This window comes from Chironomus tepperi, unplaced genomic scaffold (assembly GCF_022539635.2).
Source record: "Chironomus tepperi strain 1889 unplaced genomic scaffold, CSIRO-AGI_Ctep_v1 contig_161, whole genome shotgun sequence".
NCBI classification, from domain to species: Eukaryota; Metazoa; Arthropoda; class Insecta; order Diptera; family Chironomidae; genus Chironomus; species Chironomus tepperi.
The window spans coordinates 659,049-675,298 of record NW_027226283.1 but is presented as its reverse complement, the minus strand read 5'-3'; the positions used below and the strand labels follow the sequence as shown (position 1 = coordinate 675,298).

At 30.6% G+C, this 16,250-nt stretch overlaps 5 protein-coding genes across 8 annotated transcripts; 4 read left to right on the top strand and 1 right to left on the bottom strand.

Moving 5' to 3' along the window:
- Window positions 1–3,416, top strand: casp (Fas associated factor casp). Its single transcript, XM_070637169.1, has 14 exons — window positions 1–271; window positions 355–420; window positions 486–579; window positions 641–727; window positions 1,160–1,330; window positions 1,396–1,708; window positions 1,777–1,889; window positions 1,960–1,977; window positions 2,039–2,166; window positions 2,232–2,386; window positions 2,446–2,737; window positions 2,802–3,044; window positions 3,107–3,184; window positions 3,249–3,416. Exons 1-14 carry the CDS (start codon window positions 227–229, stop codon window positions 3,327–3,329), a joined length of 1,884 nt encoding a protein of 627 aa, XP_070493270.1. The 5' UTR covers window positions 1–226; the 3' UTR covers window positions 3,330–3,416.
- A 459-nt stretch (window positions 3,417–3,875) lies between these two features.
- Nrt (Neurotactin) lies at window positions 3,876–7,019 on the bottom strand. The gene is made up of 10 exons (XM_070637244.1): window positions 6,601–7,019; window positions 6,424–6,522; window positions 6,074–6,292; window positions 5,788–6,000; window positions 5,549–5,715; window positions 5,239–5,480; window positions 4,819–5,183; window positions 4,530–4,754; window positions 4,316–4,471; window positions 3,876–4,257 (listed from the first exon to the last, which is right to left on the bottom strand). The coding sequence occupies exons 1-10, from the start codon at window positions 6,914–6,916 to the stop codon at window positions 4,058–4,060; spliced, it is 2,202 nt and encodes a 733-aa protein (XP_070493345.1). The 5' UTR covers window positions 6,917–7,019; the 3' UTR covers window positions 3,876–4,057.
- Window positions 7,020–7,295: 276 nt separating this feature from the next.
- Window positions 7,296–8,390, top strand: LOC139088298 (CUE domain-containing protein 1). The gene is made up of 6 exons (XM_070637455.1): window positions 7,296–7,464; window positions 7,526–7,594; window positions 7,692–7,784; window positions 7,841–7,921; window positions 7,977–8,062; window positions 8,119–8,390. The coding sequence occupies exons 1-6, from the start codon at window positions 7,462–7,464 to the stop codon at window positions 8,309–8,311; spliced, it is 525 nt and encodes a 174-aa protein (XP_070493556.1). The 5' UTR covers window positions 7,296–7,461; the 3' UTR covers window positions 8,312–8,390.
- Window positions 8,391–8,949: 559 nt separating this feature from the next.
- Window positions 8,950–11,008, top strand: LOC139088256 (V-type proton ATPase 16 kDa proteolipid subunit c). The gene is made up of 3 exons (XM_070637387.1): window positions 8,950–9,153; window positions 9,298–9,487; window positions 10,004–11,008. Exons 1-3 carry the CDS (start codon window positions 9,075–9,077, stop codon window positions 10,206–10,208), a joined length of 474 nt encoding a protein of 157 aa, XP_070493488.1. The 5' UTR covers window positions 8,950–9,074; the 3' UTR covers window positions 10,209–11,008.
- Window positions 11,009–11,637: 629 nt separating this feature from the next.
- On the top strand, window positions 11,638–16,183 carry LOC139088195 (E3 ubiquitin-protein ligase RBBP6-like). 4 transcript variants are annotated; one of them, XM_070637288.1, is made up of 11 exons: window positions 11,638–11,978; window positions 12,050–12,312; window positions 12,423–12,440; window positions 12,531–13,018; window positions 13,075–13,209; window positions 13,271–13,751; window positions 13,815–13,985; window positions 14,047–14,343; window positions 14,407–14,505; window positions 14,569–15,017; window positions 15,066–16,183. In XM_070637288.1, exons 1-11 carry the CDS (start codon window positions 11,841–11,843, stop codon window positions 16,082–16,084), a joined length of 3,558 nt encoding a protein of 1,185 aa, XP_070493389.1. In that variant the 5' UTR covers window positions 11,638–11,840; the 3' UTR covers window positions 16,085–16,183. The 4 variants fall into 4 exon arrangements, with proteins under 4 accessions (XP_070493389.1, XP_070493388.1, XP_070493387.1 ...); XM_070637287.1 differs by having other exon boundaries at window positions 13,262–13,751; window positions 15,072–16,183; XM_070637286.1 differs by having other exon boundaries at window positions 13,262–13,751.
- The last annotated feature ends 67 nt before the right edge of the window (window positions 16,184–16,250 follow it).

Below are 16,250 nucleotides of genomic sequence, written 5' to 3'. Positions count from 1 at the left end.
TATTTGATAAAAAAGACTAAACAAAGTTATTTGATTATAATTTTAATATAAATATTGTCTAAGATTAATACATTATTTATAATCAATATATTATCTGTGCAAAAATGCGCTTTTTCTGAGACTTTTCTAAATTATTTTCTTAATCGAGAAGTCAATTAATTGCTAAAGAATAAAAAATCAGAAAATATTAGTATCTAATTGCTTAAGAACAGTAGAAATTAATGAGATGGATAGCGCAATAAACAAGGAAGAAATTCTGGCCAATTTCCAAGTGAGTAATTGTAGTAATAAAGGAGAAATTTAAAATTTGCATAACATAAAAATTTACCTAAAATACTGTATCTTTTACTTTAGCAAATTACTGCAATGGATATTGCAGGATCGATTCACTTGCTTGAATCTACTGGATGGGATTTAGAGGTAAGAATTAAAACGGATAATGAAGATCAAGAAAAAATGATTCAGCAAATTTTCCAAAATTATAGGCAGCAATTCATTTAAGTCTTGATGGTGGAAATGAAAGCGATACCAAAGTTTTAAATCATAATTTTCCAGAAGCTCCCCCTGAGATTGTTGCTGGTAAGTCATTAAAAATAATAATTTAATAATATTATGAAATGCTAAATTTTAATTATTTTAGGAACGTCACGCGAAACGTATTTAAATTTCAATGTACGCTTTAAAAATTCTTTGTTTCGATTAAACTTGTCAGATCAAAAAACTATTGGTACGTATTTTGTTATGAAAACATCAAGATATATAGATGTGTTCATATAAAAATTCGGTCGTTTTTAACGGTCAAAAATTTGAATTTTTTGTAAACACTAACACTATGAAAGAAAATTGCTAAAATTTATAAAAATTTGATTTGCAAAATTTTCTACTTTTAAATGAATTTTGTTAGTACAGAAGCATTGTAAATGCTTTATTTTATGCTAATCTAGCTAGCTAAAGCTAAAAAATAACGTATCTTTTTATATTTATTTGAAAATTTTTGAATGTAATTTTGCAAAATTTTTCAAATGTTATTGTTTACATTAGTATACGAAATTCCGTATGGTCGAGTATGGTCGAGTATACTTTGTATGTACACATCTATATATCTTGGAAAACATAAAAAAAAGTCAACAGGAAAATTAAGTTAAAATGTTTTTTTAAGGCGATTTAAAACAAAATATCATGAAGAGAACATCAGTTCCTGTTTGTCGACAAAATATCCGTGGATTGCTGAATTTTACAATGAAGGATTTACAGAATGACTCAATAGTGCTTAGATCCTTAAACCTGCCCATTGAAAATAATGTAGAACTGAATGATTTGTCAAATGAAGGTAAAAAGTTAAATTTTTATTGTTTTAACGGATCTTATTTGTAGAATTTATTGATTTCTCTTTAGGATTTCCTATTGACATGCCACTACTAAGTCCATCAAATTCGGAATTAAGCTATCAACTGCGAATATACTATACCAATGAGGATAGACATTTAAATCTCAATTTTCCTGCTTCAAAAACATTTCTTGATATTAAGAATGATTTAAATGCCGTATTGAAAATTCCTGTTCGATTCCAAAAATGGGAAGGATGGCCTGCAAGTGTATCTAATACAACAAAGCTCAATGAAATGGGAATCGAATTAATTCATTCTTTAAAATTGACAAGTACTAACAACGAAAGTAGTAGTTCTTCAAGGATTAGCATTGATAATGCGTAAATATCTAAAATTAATTTTTTTTATGACGGAACTTTTGTATCTAACGGTTTATTTAACCTTTCAGACCAGTTGAAATACACGATTCCGATTCAGATTCTGTGGAAGAATTTGAGGATGCTCATGCTGATGATGATATATTTACAGAGACTGTACATCACAACAGACTTAAATTATTAAGTATGAACAATATTTTACAAAACAAATATTAAATAAATGTTAATTAATTTTTTTCCCACTTACTTTACAGTCGAAGATAAAATTGAAGGTAATTTAAGATTTATCAGATTTGAAATCAGGATAAGATCTAATGAATGACTTTGTTTCAGATGAAATTTTGGGAAGTTTGCAGTTTGTTAACAACTATAAAGAGCGTTATGGGAATGGTCCTTCATTCTTCGAGGGTAGTTTGGAAGATGCTATGAAAACAGCTTACACTTCAAAATCAGCAAAAGATGTAATTATCATTACTTATGATCAATCTAAGATTATGTTAATAAGAATGTCTTTTTCAATTTACAGAGAAAATTATTGGCTGTATATTTGCATCACGATAGTAGTGTTTTATCAAATGTGTTTTGCGGACAATTACTAGGAAATGATAATATCATAAAGCTATTAAATGAAAATTATATTTTATTTGGATGGGATTTAACTTGTGAAAGCAACAAAAACATGTAAGTTTTAGGTTCTTGCTTAACGGTAATGAGTACCATCTTGATATGTGTCATTTTAGGTTTTTGTCATCGTTGACGGCTTGTGTTGCCGATTCAGCATCTCTACAAATCCGCAATTTACCCATCAATCAATTCCCTATTATAATAATTATCCGTAAATATAGAAGTATTTGTGAGGTTGCAGACATTATTCATGGAAACATCAACGGCGATGAACTTTATATACACTTAATGATGAATTCGGATGCCTTTAATGAACAAATGAAAGTAGAAATTCGTGAAGAAAATGAGCGTGCTGCAAGAGAAGTTCTTTTAAATGAACAAAAGCAAGCTTATCAAGAGAGCTTACTGGTAAGCATTGCATTGTTGATTCCACATATCTGAGTAAAAAAAATCTAAATGTCCATAAAATTAGGCTGACATGGCAAAAGAAGAGGAAAAGCAAAGAATTGAAAAGATGATTGAGACAGAGCGACAGCAACAAGAATATGAACGAATTCAAACTGAAGCTAAGAAGGAAGCTGACAGAAAGAATGCTGAAAATTCTTTACCTCCAGAACCTTTACATGGTGACGCTCAACAAATAACAAAAATTCGTTTTAGGAAGCCAACAGGAGAATTTATCGAACGAAAATTTACAGTCGATACTCAATTAAAGGTACGCACATTAATTTGTAGCACAATTAAGTTTTGTCATTAATCTATTTTTGTCCGTCATAGATATTATTTAATTATGCCACTGCAAATGGATTTTCGCCAACAGAGTTTAAAATTATCTCTAGCTTTCCTAGAAGAGATGTAAGTTGTGCTTATTATTTTATAGAATTTTCTTCATGATTAACTTTTCTTTTGCTTCTTACAGCTTACATTGCTTGATCCAAACGATACTTTAAAGAAACTGAATCTTGTACCTCAGGAAACATTAATCTTAGAAGAGCGATAACAATAAATTCTTTTTTAATTATTGAAATGGTTTATAAGTTTTCCTTAAGAATTTCTAATAAAATACGATTTCTTCTTTTTATGTAAATATCCTCTTCATGTATTGTGCATACCTTGATTATTAGTTTTTTAAGGGACAAGAGAATGAACTGGTAAAAATCATCAAATCATATTGTAAGCTCCAAAAATACTTAAGGTATTTAAATTCTTGGAAGAAGGCTGCTGATAGAGACAGTGGTTCACTTGGTATTGGCGTCATCTGAAAGAGGCCATGAATGAACATATGAACTGTATTGCCATGCTTTTTTACAGGAGTTTCGCAAGTTTCGCTAGAACATAGAATAATTAGACACACGATTGGAACTTATGTTTCCCCATGGGCATTTCATTTCTTTTCTTTATTATTTATTTGACTTGTTCTAAAAACCAATAATTAAATTACTACACAAACACACTATCCAAAATATATAATTCTTAAAAAATATGATTAAAGTTTAAAAGCAATTAGAAATTATTATTTCAGTCATACATAGATAATATAAAATTATGATAAAGCCTCAAAAAAATATTAATATCATATTATGAGATTCTGAAAAGTATTAATGTTGAGTAGGAAAGGAATGTTATAAGTTATACATTACTGAGGATTAAATTAAGATTCACACATAAGTAAACTGATAATACTGATTGAATTAGTTATGTCCATTAAAAATGATATGGTTATAGAAATTAAAAGTATGCAGCATAACTTGGAACAATATCCTTTGAGATCCAAAAATCGCAATTTTTAAAATCAGTTTTTGGTAACACATCTTGCTGGATCTCGAAGAACTGATGGTTGACTTTTCCATGATATACAAAGTGGTAAAAAAGTTGCTTAAAAGCATTAAAGTATCTTCTTTTTTCTGGTGAATCTGTCTTCAATCGGCCTATAAATAAAATAAAAGTTATTTTATGGTTTCTTATGCTGCTTAATTTTGTACAAACCTAATATAGCCAAAATGTCTGAATCAATGGTTGCAAGATTATTTGGTCCTACGTTTTGTGAAGATATGTAGAATGAAAAGTCAGGATTCGATTGACTTCTTGCTTGTACAAGCAATGGACAGACAATACGAATATCAGAAATCATAGAAATAAGTCCTATAAAATAAATTTTTTGTTAGCATGGTAAGTTATAGACTTTGGAACTCATATTTACCTTCTTTAGTTTTTCCGTATAAATTAAAGGCCTCTTCAGTCAAGTTTAAGCTTCCAATCTTACTATCATCAACATATTTTACTATTTCCTCTTCTGTCAAATTTCCGTTGAAAATAGAACCTTCAGAATCATCAAAAGCAGCATGAGCAGTTGTTCCAATAACCATTTTAATTTTTGGATTTACTGATTTCCAAAAATCTTCAGGATGCTTCTTCAAAATTACTCCTATACACATAAATAAGAATTGTGTTAATAAATGCAGTAAGTTCTTTTAATGTAAGTGACTTACCATCTAAAACGATCCAATCATGGAAACTTGTTGCTACTTCATCGCGACTTGGAAGCGCGTTTGCATGTTTCTTTGTCCATGATTCGGGTATTTTCTTCATAAGTTCTGTACTGTCAACTTTTTGCCAATCCTCTAAGCTCTTAACATCAGGGAACTGACTAGCATATACTGCATTTTCTCGTTCAGACTCTTCTAATGATTTTCCTGAGAAATGTTGAGATCCAGATGATGCCCAAACTTTTGTAAAATATTTGGTTGCTTTTGGTGAAGCTGTAAGAGCTGTCACCAAAGTAGCTCCAGTTCGATATCCAAACAATGTTACAGAATTCTTATCTCCACCAAAATTGTGTATATTCAAATTGATCCTTTAAATGCAAAAATGTTATTTGATGAATTAAATTTTGCGAATTATGAACTCACCATTCTAAGGCAGCAATGATATCAGATAAAGCATAATTTCCGGATGAGGGAATATTTGAGGAATTTGAAATCGACTCCAATGCTAAATATCCGAAAGCATTCATTCGGAAATTTGGTCTGACAAAAATTACACTCTCGGATCTAGCATATCTTGCAGATGGTCGAAGTATGGTTGGTGAGCCATTGAAAAAATCATCAGCTCCAATCATTACAACTACAGGCAAAAGATTTATGTATCGTACCTAATGTGATAAAATAAGCATTACATTAGTAATCAATAGTCATTTTACATAATCTGATTATAACAAACCTCAGGAGTTATAATGTCAAGAGTAAGACAGTCTTCAACACCGCTAACATTTCCAGATTTTGGGTCGTATTGTAAGCATGCTTGAGAAGCATTATGGGCATATAAAGTGCCGTTCCAACAATCATCAATTGTTTGAATTGACTGAGCCGATGTAAATCGAAGGTTTCCTATTTTATTGAAATCAATAAATGATTGTTAGAATTATGTTTTTAAAGCATGTCTTAATAGATTTAACATACCGATTGGTTGTTTAGCGTAAGGAATTCCTCTAAAAGCGTATGCTGATTCTTCTTGCTTGCCTTCAATTTTTCCACATGATGAAACGGCAATAATTTTGCCATCCCTAACAGTAGGTGAGATAGGTTGTTTTGCACTTGCAGTTAATGTAAAAATAATGATTAATCCAACGAGGAATATAAATATTATAATTCCCGCAAAGAGAGCAACATCGTCTAAATGCAAAAATATAGCGTGATAAGAAGCTATAATACAAGTTTGTTTGTTATCAATAATAAGAATATGTACCTATAGAGCATTCATAACTTTGAATACTTTGCCAAATATTAATTGGTTTTTCCGCAGGCTGTTCATTTTGAGACTCATTAGCTTCTTTTTCTTTATTTGTTGTATCTACTGTATCCCCATTTTCTGTCCATGGATCTTTAGTTGAATCATCAAGCGTTTCCATTGAAGCCAATCCGGCTTTTGGTTCGTTTCCAAGCTCAATATTTTCGGCGACTTCGTCTATAATTGGATATCATTCAAAAGTTTCAAATTACAGTTTTTGTGTAATGTATGGGGCGAATCACAAATAACATCAATCAAAGGATTATTGGATGTGATTTGAGAATGGTAAATACGAGGAGAATACTTACATTTTCCTTTACGAAACCTGTCGAGAAAGCTAGAAAATTTCGGTAGTTTTTGTTTTAAAGGTCTTTGGCTTTGATTTTGTTCAGTAGACTGTTCTGTGCCTATACACACATGAATAAATAGAAAATGTACATGAGAAAAAAAAGTCAGCAACATGAAATTTTAATATGGGAACATACCGTTCTGTTTTTCTTCCTCAACAGCATTAGTTTTTGGTTCATTCTTTGAGAAAAGTTTCTTAAAGCTAAAATTTGATGGTGGATTAGACTCTTTGACTTCTTCTGTTGGTTCCTCGCTTGAATTTGTTTTTTTCCTATCAAAAAGGCTGAAAATTTTTCCTTTTTTCTCTTCCTTTTCAACATTATTTTCTACTTGAATTAATGATTCATTAACATTATCTTTTTTTTCGGCATTTTCCGAATCAATTTCTTCTTTCTTCACTTCCTCGTTATTTTCCTCTTTGGGTAACAACACTTGTTCACCATCTTCCTCCATAATTACACAAATAAATTACTTTTTTCTTAAAAAATTTAATTTAATTTACAACAAATCTATTCAAAGTTAAGCGTCCTGTCTGTTTTGCTCACTAACACTAACACTAACACTAAAACATAAAACACACACTACATATGCTCAATTTTTTTCTAAAAACATCCCCCTTTTTAAATGGACTAGGGATTGATGCTCGTTTATGCTTCATATGACTTTTTCACACTTATTTAAATAGTTTGAGGGTTGATAAATATTTAATTTGCCATGAAAATTGTCACAGTCTATGATTATGCTTAACTCTAAATTTTAACAATGTTTATTTAGCAAATTTCAAGTGCTATTCTTGCAGCATTAATCCCTGCTGCAAAATGTAAACCACTTTTCATTGATTTAAAAAAAGAAAATACATCGCTCTAAGTTTACTGTGGGCAAAAATATACATTAATTCTATTAAAATCATAATATGTGCATTAAAACATACACTAGCATAAATTAAATTCTACAGCACAGATTCGCATAAATTCTTTAAAGTCACAGAAAGCATAAAAATGGTAAAATTAATTTTATTTATATGTCTATTCATGAAAATATTTACATTTAATAATCTTTCAGGATCATAACGATATGCTATGTAATGAGACTAATGTTATCATTGCTGTTAAGGAACTCTTTCCTAACATGGTAAAAATTTTAAATTAATTGAAAGCTTTAATTAAAAAGCTTTAATAAAGCTCGCAGTCAATTAATGTTGTAAACTTTTTTCATATATTTTCAAAAGGAATCGGAAATCATACAATCAGTATTTAAGGAAGTCAGAAGTCTTGAACTGACAATTGATCACTTATTAGAATTAAGTTCACAAACTCAAAAGGTTGGTATCGTAATTTCATTGGGTAAATTCCCCTGAATGACATAAAATTGTTGTAGCTCGAAGAAAAGCAGTCAAGCACATCATCAGCTAAGAAGGATGATTTAAGGAAGACTAATTGGAACCGAGCAGTTCTGACGGTAAATCATTGAATTAATTTTCAGAATGTAAGATAGATCAAATGCCTGTTTTTAGATACCAGACAGTTTTTTGCGACTTAGTGATCAGGAAGACGAATTTGCTATAATGCTACAGAATGAAGAATTTTTAAACGAATTAAGGTGAATTAGTGGATTTATAAATCTTGTGACACTAATTGACATGACATGAATTTCAGATTTAATCAGGAGTTTCTGTCAACTCTTGAAAATGAGCAAGGCAAGATTTCCGATGCAAGTTTTGAAGAACGACTAAGAAATATGGGCAAGAGTGGCAAGAAAAAGTTTTTCCAGTTAGCCAAGCTATTTAGCTTCCAAAGAAACAAGAAAATATCTCATCACAAGCAGCCTTTATGTGATGAAGAAAAGTAATGTTGTGATTAGTTTACTTAACTATTTATTATGAATTAAATTTATTGTACTAGCTATGTATGTTTTTGTTTTAAGTTTATGCCAATGATTTTGTTATTTTATATTTGGTTATTTATAATGTTTCTTTTGCATTAAATATAATTAATGATGCATAAATTAATTAATTAATTCTTTTAACGGAAAAAGATTGAAATTTTTTATCCGTGTTTTTGATGTGTGAATCATTTTCTTGAAAAAGTGTCTAATTAATAAATATCACGTCAATAATTAGATTAATTATGTTCCTATGATTAATTTTCGACATCGTAAAGTACTTTGTACAATCTAAAAACATACATTTTTTTCTTTTTTTTTCACTGATAATTTTTTTTCACGGACATGCCCTTATCTGGAAACCTACAAATTCGTTTCGTAATTCGACAACATTCGAGCCCGTAAATTATTTAATTTATTTAATAAATCAGCTATTTAAATAAGTCGAGAGTCATTTAGAATATATACAAATAGTATTATTAATCAACTCCATATATAAAATAATCAGGTAAGCCATGAAATTTCAATGAAATCTGAGGTTTGAAGGAAATTCAAATTTCGCGCAGTTTCGAGCTTCAATAATCGAGTTGATGACTATAGAAGAATTTTTTGAATCGATCAGTCAGATTTCGACCATTACAGAGAAAAGAACTATTTAGTTTCTCATTGCCATTAAATTTCTTTTAAGTGACTTTAAGAAGTAACAGAAAACAAATTTAAATCAGAAAAGATGGCATTACCAGAGACCAATCCAGTTTACGGCCCATTTTTTGGAGTTATGGGAGCATCATCAGCCATTATCTTCAGTGGTAAGTGATTTGAAAAAATTCCATTGACGAAAAGAAAAAAAATGGATGAAAACAAGGAAAAGTGCGAAATTTGTGCAAATTTCTCATTTTTTCAGTATCTAACACATTACTAATGATATTTATTATGTTTTTCACCTAATTTAGCTCTCGGAGCTGCCTATGGAACAGCAAAATCTGGAACGGGAATTGCGGCAATGAGTGTCATGAGACCTGAATTGATTATGAAATCAATCATTCCAGTTGTTATGGCTGGTATTATTGCTATCTACGGTTTGGTCGTTGCTGTTCTCATCGCAGGAGGTTTAGATGAACCTAAAAATTACACTCTTTACAAGTAAGTTCCATTCTGATTATCTTTTTTTTGCTCCTTCCATAGCAAGTCATGTGACCATACAGAGAAAAAAAAATCAATGATCTCTTCGCATAGTAATATGCAATAATGCGTTAAGCCTGTAATATTTAATAATATTGCTACAATTTTTATCTGTGTGTATATTTTTTTTACTGCCCTCAAATCATGAAAAACTTTAAAAATATTTTTTTGTTTCGAAAATAATTTGAGACAAAAACGAAATCTTCATGGCATTCTTAATTTTTATATTCCTTGAACATGCGCAATAATTGAGAACGAATGATGAACATCTTTCTGATTATAGAGAGGATTAAGCATTCAGCATGTGATGCACACATAAAATTACTTTAAAAATCATTTTCCGTAAATTTTCTTAAAAAATTGTGTCACATGATCACTCATACTTACCTTACCTATATAGTTATATAGTAAAGGTAGTCACGCTTCATGATAGTAACTAATCATATGTCAATATTCTTTATCTAATTTTAATTTTAGGGGCTTCATTCATCTTGGAGCCGGATTAGCAGTCGGCTTTTCGGGTTTGGCGGCCGGTTTTGCTATTGGAATTGTTGGTGATGCAGGTGTACGAGGAACTGCTCAACAACCTCGACTTTTTGTTGGTATGATTTTAATTTTGATCTTCGCTGAAGTCTTGGGTCTTTATGGCTTGATTGTGGCCATTTACTTATACACCAAATAAATTTTTTCGCTCTTACTTTTTAAGTTTCTATTTAAATTATATATTGATGCCCATATTTCGCGAGAGTTTCTTTACATTTTTTCAAACATAACAATGTACATCTGATGTGAATGCGATTTTTTAAGAATTATGGTCGCACAAATCTGTAACTTAAAGTAAAAAACAAAAAACAAAAAACTAAAACTATTAAATTAATTATTGTGAAGAAGTGAAAAATAAGAACGAGGAAAATTGTAAAGAAGACGAATAAAAATATGGAGAATCATTGATGGTTCTACAGAAAAAATTTATTAAATTAGAAATATCACAAGATGATTGATGTCACGCAAAACTATTTAAAAATTGATGCTGTTTTTAAATAGTTTCTAAAGATGATATTGATATTCAATAGATTTTTTTGAACGAATCACTTGTGCATATAAACTATTCAATTAGTTATTATCATTCAATTGCTAATATCCCATTAAAATATATATATAAAGAAGAATAAAATTTTAATCATAATTATATTGCATCATTACATGATTCATAAATGAGAACATTGTTGTTGTATTATCAAAAATATCATTAAAACTGTAATTTTCATATGTTTTGAAAGCTAGCTCCTGGCTATCACTATCTATCTACCTAAAATCTAGAATAATGCATAAAGATAATTTTAAGGTAGTTGTGATTTCATTTTAAAGAAGAAACAAAAAAAAACATCGTCTTTCGTTTATTATGTATTATTAAATGAAACACTTGTGTAAAATTCAGAAAATAGAACTAAATTAAAATATTTTGTTTGTACATTCCCATGAGTTCAAAATAGTGTTTTTCTTTCTCACTTTCTAATTTATTTTTACAGGATCATCATCTCTTAATTTACAGGAATTTTTTCTCTCATTTCCTTCTTTTTTTTTATTTCCTCAACTAACTGTTGAGACGACAATGGCGCTCAAAACACATCATATGATGATAATCATACGTAGTCACGTTACTACCATATGTATGTTAACCAGACTGTCGGTTTGTGTGATAACTTTTCAGCAATTAGCATTGAACATCATATCAAAAGTTTAGAGTCATTTCATCATTTACAAATCGGATTATCCAAATTTCTAGTAACGTCATTAATTTTTTTTATTTATCTTTTTATGATAGTGTTAGTATTCAAAATCGTAACGAACTTTTGTAATTTGAATTATAAGATGCAAAACAAACACAAACAAACAAAAATACTCACGAAATTAAAAAATCTCATAAACTTCCACACCAACAATTCAAAGCCTTTAATAATCCCTTTTTAAATGATAAAGAAACTTATATTGAGATTTTTCCGTATACCTAATTAAATAAGATTTGAAAAACTTGGCAATCAATTCAATATATAGTGACAAATAAAATTTAAATTAAGTAATGTGGGTTTGATGAAATAAACATTCGGATGCTCAGCGCTGAAGTTTTATTTAAAAAAAAAATTTGGAGAAAAAATATAAAAATATTAAATTAAATTGAAATTACATTAAATATAACAATAAGAAGTGCTGCTTGTGGCATAGAACGCTATAATTCAACTCACAAAAGTCTTGAAGATGTTCTGAAAGCGGAAATTTTGCTTCTATCATTAAACAAAGTTTCTTTCAATAAAAAATGTCGGTATATTATAAATTTAATAGTGAATTGAATTTTAGCCACGTTGGTTTTGATGGCTTGCATATATCAGTTGCGGATCTTAAGAAGGCTATTTTACATCAGAAGCGTTTGGGCAAATCGGATTTTGATTTATTGGTAAATATTTTTCTATATGAATTGAGTTTTTCTCTGATCCAGCTAATCACAAACATAATCAAACAAAACAGATCTCCAATGCACAAACAAAAGAGGAATATGCTGAAGAGGACTGCTTGATACCAAAAAACACATCGCTGATTGTTGCACGAGTTCCAATTACTTCAAATCAATACAAAAAATGGGAACAGCACGCTCCAAACGTAGTACATAATGAGCAACAAAACATCTCGTCTTCAGCTTCATCTGTGGATTTATCTAAGATGAATGGCTCTGAAGAGGACAAAATTCAGGCAATGATTGCACAAAGTACTTTAGATTATGATCCAACGAAGTAAGTTTTAAAATTTTCCAAACTTTCTCCTTGATTCCTTCTTGTTTACATATAAATTCATTATGTATGCGCATTATTTTCTCTGATCTATTATACATGCATTCAAAAAGGCATTTCGGAAAAAATAGGTGAAAAATTCTTAGTGCTAATTATAAATCTCCTAATTTTGTGTTTAAATTATCAAAATTACTAACGCATATTTTTATTTAATTAATTAGTTATCAACGCGTCCGAGGGACTCAACAATCTGGTGAAGTTCCACAACATTATCGTTGTCATCGGTGCCATAAAAGCGGACATTGGATAAAGAACTGCCCACTTAATCCTCCAATGAAGGAACATCACATGAAAGTTCGTGCAGAGAATAAGAAAATGACAGGCATTCCACGTTCATTAAGAGAAAATCCGCCAAACATGAAAGAACCAGACCTTCCTCAAATAGTTGAACAAAAGAAGGAAATACCCGAAGACTTATTGTGTAGTATATGTAAAAATATTTTCAAAGATGCAGTCATGATTCCTTGTTGTGGAAGTTCCTTTTGTGATGAATGCATTCGAACGTCGCTTTTAGAATCAGATGACAATGAATGTCCAGAGTGTTCAGAAAAAGGAACTTCGCCTGGTTCTTTAATTCCTAATCGCTTTTTGAGGAATGCCGTAGCTGCATTTCAATCGGACATGAATAGTCTATCATCTCGCGATAAACGTAAGTTCATCAACATTTCTATAACCATCATTTCCATTCATTGTTGATTTTTTTAGAGCAAGAATCCAGTAAACAGCAAGAAGAAATTGTAAATACAAATGAAATTGTTGAAGAGAAACGAGAAGAACCTAGCCGTATTGTTGAACATACGGAAGCAAAAGAAGTCGTTATTGACAACAATTTAAAAACTGGTAAGAAATTGAAAATTTATATATCATTTGAAGACAAAATAATTCTTTAAAGATAATTTAGATCAAATTTCTGACAATGAAGAGGAAGAAGATGATGATGACGATAATATCACAGTAACGGTTCCTTCAGCTTCGCAACAAAGTGGTTCAGAGTTTAGAGAATTGATAGTTTTTCCACTTCAAAGACAAGACAGTTCACAAGAAGTTCAGGAACCTATTTTAGATAATCGTGAAAAATCTAAATCAAGTCAATATTCGGATAATTCTGGGTATTCTGGATACTATCAAGGCTCTGGAAATAATAACTCTTACGAAGGACAGCAAAAAAATATGGGTAATTCGTATCAAGAAAATATTGATAAAAATTATCAGCCTATTCCTGTAAATACACAAAATCAATATCATCAACATGGATATAATCAGCATCAAAATATGCATATGCCACAACATCGTCCTCAATTTCCCCAACAAGGTCAGTATCATCAATCTGGACCACCGCATCAACCATATTATGGACATAATCACCACCATCATCAACAGAAGTAAGTTCTTTTATAAATTATAAATATGTTTTCGGCACTAAAATAGGATATATTATTTTTCAGTATGAGACCAATGCGATATGAGCATCGAGATTTTCATGGAATGAATAAACATCATAATCTACCACCAATGCATGCACCGATGAATGATCATTATGGCATGAGATATCAACCTCCTTCAACTAATTTGGCTAACATGGTAACTCAAAATATTCAGCAACGATTTGGAACAGGGTAAGATTTTATATTATTCACGTTAAATAACTAGAATTTTACATTTTAATTTTGTTTGCAGGATAATTGAAGATCCTCTAGAGGCATTTAATAAAATTATGCGAGAAAAGGAAATGCGAAAAGATAGATTTAAACGTTCAAGATCTCCTTTGCGCCAATATAGTCCAGACATGAGACAAAAATCGCCCATCAGAAGACGAAAACGTACTAGATCATTTAGTAGTGGAAGTTCAAAGTCTTATTCACGATCGCGCTCACGTTCTTTTGAGAGACACTATCCCAAAGAAAATATTCACGGAAGAGGAGATCATCGCGATATAAGAAGAAAACATTACTCTACAGAACGAAAGAAGTCCGAGTAAGAGCATTTAAAAATTTAATTAATGAATCAATCCTAATATTCTTAACATTATTCTTTTAGAACAAGAAGCTCAAGAACTCATCGTAATAAAACACCAAATGAAAATGCCAACGCAAAGAAATCAAATTACGAAAATCCACCTAGTTCACATGAGCATAGGTAAACCTTTATTTAATTATAATTATTATTTTAATGATATTAATAAATTATTTAAAATTATAGATCAGAAAGAAGTAAACCACTTCCTGAACCAATCGTAAGTGAGAGTACGAACACTAATGATGGGGAACCACCTCCACCAGGAGAGGAAATATCAATGAATACAGCTTCTAATGCAGAAAATCAGCAAGTACAGAAATCAGATGAGAAAGAAAAAGATCGAGATAAAGAGGAGAAAAATCAGACATCGCCAGAGAAAGAAAAGGGTTCAGCAGATGAGTCTAAGCATTCGAAAAAGTCCCGTGAAAGGAAGAAACATAAAAAAGAGAGTAGAAAGAAGAAAAAGCGTGATCGCAAAGAGAAGAAATCTTCTTCGTCTAAGAGCAATACTCCAGAACTTGAGGATAGAAGCTTAATTAAAAGATCCGTATCAAATGAACAAATTGTCGAAAAGCCTTTAGAGAGTGAAGCTGAAAAAGATAATCTAAGTGAATCAATGACGGAACATGAAAGTAAGTTTCCAACTTCTGATCACTCATCAGATTTTAACATGTTAACAGTTTCAGATGATGCAAATTTTGATTCCAAATTTGATGATTATTTAGTCGAACCTGAATTATCTAAATGGGAACGTGATGATAGTACTCATATTGAAAAGAATCATGAACATCAGAAGAATTCTACGAATAATAATGAAATATCGATTGGAAATAGTGAAGTTACATCTGAAATAATTAAAAGAGCTGAAAATGCTATTTTTGCTAAGGCAGTAAATGCGATTCGTCCACAAGAAGTCAACAAGACATCTTCTAAAAACGATAACTCTCCTTTACCATCGTTAATAAAGAAAGTTGATACAGATAAAAGATATGAATCAGTTCAGGTGACAGTTCCAACTGACAATTCAGGAAATCGCTCAATTGAAATTAAATCTGAGGACAGTAATGCAACTAACAAAAATAAGTCTGACGCTCCAAAACCGGCATCGATTAAGGATCGTTTAGGAAAGAAGATTGATGTGAGATCTCGATCGAGAGAAGACAAGAGACAGTCACAACCCAAATCACAATCAGATTATGATAAGAAAAATGTTCGAAGACCTTATCAATTAAATTCCTGCATTAGTTCCATTTCAAAATACTCTGATCGAAGAACTGAAAAGAAACCATCAACTCGAAGATCAAGAAGTATCGAGAATAGATCAACGAGTAGAAAATATGATAGAAGTCGTTCAAGAAGTTCAAATAGGAACGATCACAAGAGACAAAAGCTTATTGACGACAAACGTTTGCATCACAGGTCCGTAGACGAAAAATATGAAAATAAGAATGTGAGGGATAAAAGATCAAAGTCAAGAGAACGAGACAGAGAACGTGAACGTGAAAAGGACAGAGAAAGAGAACTACGGGAAAGGGATAGGACAAGAGATATAAATCGTTCAAGGCATCGAACCCGCTCACCAAAACCATCGTCGAGTAGTAAAATAATTGAAAAAGCACGATCATCGTCCACGGAATCCAAAAAGCATAAAAAGAAGAAGAAGAAAGAAAAGAAAGCTAAAAAGAAGAGTCGTGGTTAATTAGTTTATGAAACTAGTTATATCCATTTATGATATAAAATGCATTAATTTAATGATAATTTCAATTGAATAAAAGGCGCATGAATACGAAAACTTGAATTGTGAAATATTATTCTTATAACGGATTTTTCAGATTTAGAAAAAATTTATCCATTTTTTTTTCAAA

What these genes read in the sequence shown, in the direction of transcription:
- casp (XM_070637169.1), top strand. Translation starts at nt 227, where the DNA reads ATGGATAGCGCAATAAACAAGGAAGAAATTCTGGCCAATTTCCAA. An exon ending in CTACTGGATGGGATTTAGAG is followed by an intron (nt 421 to 485) that starts GTAAGAATTAAA and finishes CCAAAATTATAG; the next exon opens with GCAGCAATTCATTTAAGTCT. An exon ending in GAATGATTTGTCAAATGAAG is followed by an intron (nt 1,331 to 1,395) that starts GTAAAAAGTTAA and finishes ATTTCTCTTTAG; the next exon opens with GATTTCCTATTGACATGCCA.
- Nrt (XM_070637244.1), bottom strand. Translation starts at nt 6,916, where the DNA reads ATGGAGGAAGATGGTGAACAAGTGTTGTTACCCAAAGAGGAAAATAAC. An exon ending in AAGTTATGAATGCTCTATAG is followed by an intron (nt 6,001 to 6,073) that starts GTACATATTCTT and finishes TTTTGCATTTAG; the next exon opens with ACGATGTTGCTCTCTTTGCG. An exon ending in TTGACATTATAACTCCTGAG is followed by an intron (nt 5,481 to 5,548) that starts GTTTGTTATAAT and finishes TTATCACATTAG; the next exon opens with GTACGATACATAAATCTTTT.
- LOC139088298 (XM_070637455.1), top strand. An exon ending in AGGAACTCTTTCCTAACATG is followed by an intron (nt 7,595 to 7,691) that starts GTAAAAATTTTA and finishes TATTTTCAAAAG; the next exon opens with GAATCGGAAATCATACAATC. An exon ending in GGAACCGAGCAGTTCTGACG is followed by an intron (nt 7,922 to 7,976) that starts GTAAATCATTGA and finishes GCCTGTTTTTAG; the next exon opens with ATACCAGACAGTTTTTTGCG.
- LOC139088256 (XM_070637387.1), top strand. Translation starts at nt 9,075, where the DNA reads ATGGCATTACCAGAGACCAATCCAGTTTACGGCCCATTTTTTGGAGTT. An exon ending in ATCAGCCATTATCTTCAGTG is followed by an intron (nt 9,154 to 9,297) that starts GTAAGTGATTTG and finishes CACCTAATTTAG; the next exon opens with CTCTCGGAGCTGCCTATGGA. An exon ending in AAAAATTACACTCTTTACAA is followed by an intron (nt 9,488 to 10,003) that starts GTAAGTTCCATT and finishes TTTTAATTTTAG; the next exon opens with GGGCTTCATTCATCTTGGAG.
- LOC139088195 (XM_070637286.1), top strand. Translation starts at nt 11,841, where the DNA reads ATGTCGGTATATTATAAATTTAATAGTGAATTGAATTTTAGCCACGTT. An exon ending in CACCACCATCATCAACAGAA is followed by an intron (nt 13,752 to 13,814) that starts GTAAGTTCTTTT and finishes ATTATTTTTCAG; the next exon opens with TATGAGACCAATGCGATATG. An exon ending in CAGCAACGATTTGGAACAGG is followed by an intron (nt 13,986 to 14,046) that starts GTAAGATTTTAT and finishes TTTTGTTTGCAG; the next exon opens with GATAATTGAAGATCCTCTAG.